Here is a 6,611-nt window from a genome sequence, read left to right on the forward strand (position 1 = left end):
ACAATATCATATAGTAAATTAGATATGACCACAGTACAGTCACGAGTTTGCCGCACCTTTTTCTACTGCACCCAAAACGAGTATTTAATTATATCCTTCAAATCTAAAAATGGTAACTTACTGTCGTCGTTTCGAATGGTAACCAAAGCATCCTGACAAGAGCTTTGTATCTGTACTCTTACGTCACCTGTAAAACATTTGACTGTAAAATTTTCGTCTGCCTCGGGAATAGAATCATTTATGATAGGAATACTCATTTGTTGAACATTGTTGGAACTTGTGAAGCTGATAGCAAACTCTTCTGAGGTGTAATCGCTTGGTGCCGATGCACTGCCATCTTCCGTGGAGCATCTTAGTAAGAAAGAAAAATCTATTTGTGAAAAAAAGTCTTAAATTGCAGGATTACAATCAGCTAATAAAAGTCCTTAATTTTTGTTAAGTGCTCCTGACATTCTTTGATTGCACGTTACGTCATTGCGGCCATGTTGGTAGTATTTGAAAAAGGAATTCTTATTACCATCCATTGTTATTACTACACACGTAACATAGGCCTTTTCTGAGTTCGATAAACAGGGTGCATTGTGGTCTAGATCAAGTACAAACAACACCATATAAGGCATGATGAACAAAATATATTTATCACCCGAAGCTAGACCACAATGCTTTTGTCATGACTCTCTTGGAATGCTTGCCACCCAACAATGTGCTGTCAGCAAGAAATAATTTCATTGAAAACTTGTGATTCAGCTGCTGAATATTCTGCGTGAGGCAGGATTTCAATGTGATGCTTCGTTCATAATGCTCAGTGATTCGTGGCAGGAGAAAATAATTTATTCAATTTAGCACGTATTAAGATCTGTCCATATGAGCGTTAAAGGCTCACGAATGCCTTTCGCATTAACAAAGCAATGTGTTGTAATGCTATCGAACAGGAATGGTTGTTTTAAGCAGTATATTTGAACTATATAAGGTATCTCCTGATTGGTTAATGTCTTTTTTTATCTTAAATTTTGTCGTGGGTCCCGGTTATTATGCAAACTGTTTAGTCTAGTTGTTAGTATTTGAAGCTAGATAACCAATCATGGAGTTGATATTCATACATATACATATTTCTAAAATTAATTTGTTATTTAACTCTACATAGCTACTATTGATTGATTCATAGATATACAATTATTAATAAACATGATGTATGGATTTAATTTTTTTAAATCAGCACGCGCACTGGCCCTTTGGGTGTGACAAGTGAAGCATATCTCTGAGTTGGTCTATTCTTACTACTTGCTCCTCCGTCGCTAAGCCCTCAAAAAATGACCTTTGACAAGAGACAATACACATCACGTGATAATAATCCAAGACAGAGAGAAATATGGCTATTATCATTTTTTCCTTTTGCTGTCAATTTCTACGGGGAATTTCTACGCTAAACATTTCCTGTTTATTCAATAGACACCCAAGAATGTTAAAATAGATAGGTATTGCAATTTCTATTGCGTTTTTAAACAAATTGCTTGTTACGTTCCCAAAGACATGAAAGTTTATAAAGGTTAATAGTATTTAACAAATTAAGCTAATGACAAATCTTTTGTTAAACAACACCAACATTATCGCCATAAAGTGATAGTGACAAGTCTATCAAGTGTCTTTTTTTTTACTGCGGTATTAAAATACTTACCCGATAGAATGGGTAAGATTCAAGGCTTGTGATGACCCGGACCTGGTTATTTGGACTTTAGCTGTTTCCGCAGACTCATTGATCTGAGTGTTTCGACAAGTAATATTGACTGAAATGGAAACAAAATAGGACTTATCGTAAGAGTTATGTCAAAAAGTGTGAGCCGCGAAAACATGATTTCGATTAGAGAGGTACTGTAACTACTGGTACTCAATATAATCATCCATATATCATTTATAGACCCATTCGTTTAGCTTGGGCGTAACGTTTTTCCATTATAGACTACATGTTATTCTTTTAGAAGTATTTTTTTAATTTGTAAAAGTCATAAAGTAATTATTTTACGGCATTCAAGAAAATTCCTCGGATTTATGTAGAAATGTCAGCGAGCAACAACTAAATTGTCAGTCTTATTATACACACTTAAATGAAGACAAGTCAGGGTATAACATTTCTAAACGAATTTTTATAATCCGCTTATTTCACAGAGTAAGTAAATAGTTTCTGAGTGAATCAATGCATGTAAAAAAGTCAGACGGGACATCATTGAGAGGTCAAGTCATATGAGTAATGTAACGCTCATAACGCAACGCTTTTGTCAACGGAACGTAAGAGGAGCACAGGGAGCCCAATACCTCAAAAGTGCAAGTAGGATTCAGAAGGAATCCACAAGTTTTCCATGCAGAAGTTTGATTACTTACCATCATCATCTGCAATGTTGATTGTGTGTCTCGTGAAGTTCTCCTTCCCATCGAAAGCATTATCGTTTTGAATCGTAAAGATAATAGTTTCACGAGCTCCCTTTTCAACAAGTTTATCATTGAGTATAAAAAGATTGATATTTTGATTTGATGCATCATTAGCCGGAAAAGTTACCACCAATGATCCTGGTATTAGCACGTAATCACTATCCTTGGTTGCGGTTCCGCTTAAAACTAAGCTGTAGAAGAAGAAAGTAAACATGAAAAAGAAGTTTATTGATGATCTTGAATTTGTTTTTAAATGTTCGTCAGAGAAATATTAGAAACAATACAAAAAAATAAAGAAGAAGAAGATGAAGAAGAAGAAAAAGAAGAAGAAAGAAGAAGAAGAAGAAGAAGCTTGAGCTGCAAACGAATTTTTATGGAAGATTAAAGGAAGGAAGGAAGAGAGGGAGGGAACAATGGGGACACTAAATTAAATGAGGAAAAGAAGATGCAAAACACAATAGCAAAACACTTACGTCGCTGTTGTTTCTATGTTTGTTTGATTAGTTCTTTGAAGACTGATGGTAACCAAACCTGACGTTTCAACTTTATTTGACTCAGTTGACGTGAATCCTACTATTGGTTTAGCAGAAACTTTAGGAAAGAAATTAAAGAACAAATTAGTAAAAATTGGCATGTTACCTTCAAATACAAAAACATATAATTCGGAAAGGAAGAAAGAAAAACAGAAAGACAGAAGCAAAGTAACGAACGAACGAACGAACGAATGAACGAACGAACGAATGAACGAACGAACGAATGAACAAACGAACGAAACGAGTGAACAAACGAGCGAACGTTAACGAGCGAACGAGCGAACGAACGAATATTCTTCGATTGCACGTTACGTCATCGCGGCCATGTTGGTGCCATTTAACAAAAGATTTCTCATTAGCATCCATAGATATCTCCCGTTCTCTTCTTTTCTGACCCAATTGTTATTGGATGTTGTAAAATTCATGAATACTTAATATGAGGGCCTAAGCCAATACAGCTCTAGAAATTAGGTCACATGAATATCATGTAAACCCGATACAAACCTTACATTTAAAATGCTTATTAGATAAATCACTATTGGACGTATACTGTTCTGATACCTGTACTAGAGTAGTTTTCATAAACCCGTGAAATGCACACTAGCCTAATACAAATTAATAGACCCTAATTCCATTCTGTTCTTTTGGTGTCATTTCACTATTACACACCAATTAAATGATATCTGTTTCACGGGTTTATGAAAATCACCCTAGTGGTTGTATCTATTTAGCATATGAATTCAAAATGTCCCAAAGGAGTTAAGAATTATTCACGGAATTTCACAAGTTGTTTACAACATTCACGTCCTTGTTGTATCGCCCATACAATCACGAGCTGGTCGATACAACACGGCTCATATTGTAAACATTACTTATCAGATAATATTTGAGATTGTCGTCATAAAAAAAACGAAGCTTCTCATACTTTTTATCTATTTTTTTCTTCTAGTAATTGTTTTCATTATCCTTCTAGTATTCGATATTTTTCACTCGATTTTCTTCCCTGCCTATCAATGTTTAATGATATTTATACGATGTTCAAAACGACATGAATATCCTTCTAGTATCCGATATTTTTCAATCGATATTTACCCCTTACCTATCAATGTTTAATGATATTTATACGACATTGAAGTGGACAGGAACATCTTTCTAGTATCTGATATTTTTCACTCGATATTTTTCCCCTGCTGCCTATCAATGTTTAATGATATTTAAACGATGTTCAAAACGACATGAATATCCTTCTAGTATCCGATATTTTTCACTCGATATTTACCCCTTACCTATCAATGTTTAGTGATATTTATTATATAATAAACTATAGTTGTTTACAAAGATTTCTACAACTGAGAAATTTCGTATTTCAACACATGTAAAAATACGTACTCGATGAGTACATGTGTCTACTGCTGATAGATAAACAGCAACATTTTTGAATCATGTATATGTAGAATATTCTTTTGCAGGTATTCAGGGCTTAATATTCTGCTTACGGAGCTCAGTTATCCCTTTAAAGGGCTCAAATGTTGTCACTGTAACAATCTGAGTAAGTTTCACATCGCATCGGTTCTGTAACAATCGTTCATGAAACGGCATTGTTGACATGCTTCGTGTAGCACAACCACGCCAATTCAGTGGTCGTTTTTTGCGATAAATTCTTTCTAGATATTGCAAATACCTGAAAGCACTTAAATTAAAGTGTATATGACACGAAAAAATTTTAATGTTAAGAATGTGTAGTTTAATGGCATTAATAAGAATATCACGGTTAAATTTGTTCCAAAAACGCATTTCTCTAGAAATTCAAAAAATTTTAGCACGAGTTGTGACGTCATTTTGTTTACAAGTCTCCAGATTTAGTTGCAAATACATGAAATATGTTTGAATATAGAATCTTAATTTCAAGTAGTACACTTTTCAGTTTCCCAACATTGGAAGAGTACTACGTAAGCTATCAAATGAAGCTGACTAAAATATGTCGTTTGTTGTTAATTTATATGAATTACAATTTATTTTTAGTACATTACTACTGAATCTAGAGTACGTGTCAACAAAATGACGTCACAAATTGGGATTAACTTTCGCAAATATCTCAAGAAATAAGCTTTTGAAACAAATTTTGTTACGATATATTTATTATTACTAACAAACTATACATTTTAAATGATGGAATGTTTTCGTGTCATATACACTTTAAACAACACTTGATACTTTCCACGATAAACCTGTGTGCCTAGCTTGTTCAAAAAAAAAAAAAAAAAACAGATAAAACTCACTATAAAAATGGCTGCGGTTATCTTGTAATATAATATTGTATGTTATAATATTGCCACTGCCCTGCCACTATGCTCAATGAGTTTAAACACTACAAAAATTCGTTAGAATTATATCTAGTCTCTTTCCGGGATTTTCGCTCTGACTAGCGAGTCTTTAAGTGATTCATTCTTCTTGTAAGAGTCGAAAGGAGGATCAGGAAAGATCCTCTTAAGGTTCTGGTTGCCAGTAATAAGGAGCCAATGCTTCATTAAAATGTTTTTGATGTTCGGTACGGCTGGATTGTACATAGTGACGAATGGTAGCATTTTACAATGCGATTTTTTGTTTCGTTTTTTAAGCGCCTCTTGTTTTCCAATAAAATTAACTTATTTAAGGATGTTTGTGACAAACTCTTTCGGATAACCTCGATTGTGGAGTCGTTTGGTGAAGCTTTGTATGTCGTTTTCACAAGCTTCGGCTATGGAGTTGTTACGTAGTAGTCTTAAAGCCTCTCCCTTGACAAAACCCTTTTTTACGCTAAGAGGGTGACATGATGAGAAGTGGGTGTATTGGAAGGTTTCGATTGGCTTAAAATATGTTTTCACATCTAAAATGCGTGAAGTGTAGTGTCGAGAAAAGCTACGCTCAAAAGTGAATTTTATTGTGTTGTGGAAATTATTAGCGAAATCAACAAATTTTGTGATCTCTTCTTCAGTTAAAGTCCACACGGAGAACACATCATCAATAAAACGTTTCCAGACGAGAGGTTTGTAGGGACTATTAGATAACAGCTTTGTTTCTAAAGGTGCCATAAAAATGACAGAGAAAGCAACAGCCATTTTAGTTCCCATTGCTATACCGTGTATTTGTAGATAGTGTTTGTCATTAAATTTGAAAGAGTTTTCTTTCAGAATCAGTCTCATGAGCTCTTTTAGATAATTTATAGGAATTGGTAAGTTTGGCTCATAATGCTGTTTGTAGTGTGAACAAACCACTTCGATGCCTTCTTCTTGAGGAATGTTCGTGTATAATGAACAAACATCCAGTGTGGCGAGTATAGCATTGTCTGTCACAAGCGCGGAAAAATCACAATGGTTGGCAGCTTTGTCTCGTATGTGGTTGCAAACATTGCTCACTGCAATGATAATTTTGTTAAAATTATCGAAAATTAAGTTCAAAAACATGGCTGAAAGGTTTGTCACATTTGATTTACAAAACGTTATAGATTTTATCGAGGAGGAGAAAGATGCAAGCACCAAAAAAAAAAAAAAAAAAAAAAAAAAGAACGACCTGTCGCTCATTCAGTTATTTTATCACAACTGAGAAGTAGCCTGCGTCACATCCGGAAGTTTCTTCGTAAATAGCGTCTGCGAAACATCGCCGCCAGAAAGCTTG

The 6,611-nt window shown here is 34.5% G+C and overlaps 1 protein-coding gene and 1 pseudogene across 1 annotated transcript in view; both read right to left on the reverse strand.

The window, feature by feature from the left end:
* LOC116308559 (uncharacterized) overlaps positions 1-4,556 on the reverse strand; it is a 52,469-nt gene extending 47,913 nt beyond the window's left edge. Inside the window, exons 1-5 of the mRNA XM_089024357.1 lie at positions 4,454-4,556; positions 2,898-3,015; positions 2,377-2,615; positions 1,676-1,784; positions 122-351 (exon numbers count right to left, since the gene is read on the reverse strand). Coding sequence (XP_088880483.1) covers positions 122-351; positions 1,676-1,784; positions 2,377-2,615; positions 2,898-3,015; positions 4,454-4,556 — 799 coding nt within the window. The remainder of the gene's footprint in view (positions 1-121; positions 352-1,675; positions 1,785-2,376; positions 2,616-2,897; positions 3,016-4,453) is intronic.
* Positions 4,557-5,302: 746 nt separating this feature from the next.
* On the reverse strand, positions 5,303-6,400 carry LOC148905212 (uncharacterized; annotated as a pseudogene).
* Between the last annotated feature and the right edge of the window lie 211 nt (positions 6,401-6,611).

The sequence above is a fragment of the Actinia tenebrosa genome, unplaced genomic scaffold (assembly GCF_029948245.1).
Source record: "Actinia tenebrosa isolate PJP-AT-01 unplaced genomic scaffold, QUT_ActTen_1.0 PGA_scaffold8__29_contigs__length_14323225, whole genome shotgun sequence".
NCBI lineage: Eukaryota > Metazoa > Cnidaria > Anthozoa > Actiniaria > Actiniidae > Actinia > Actinia tenebrosa.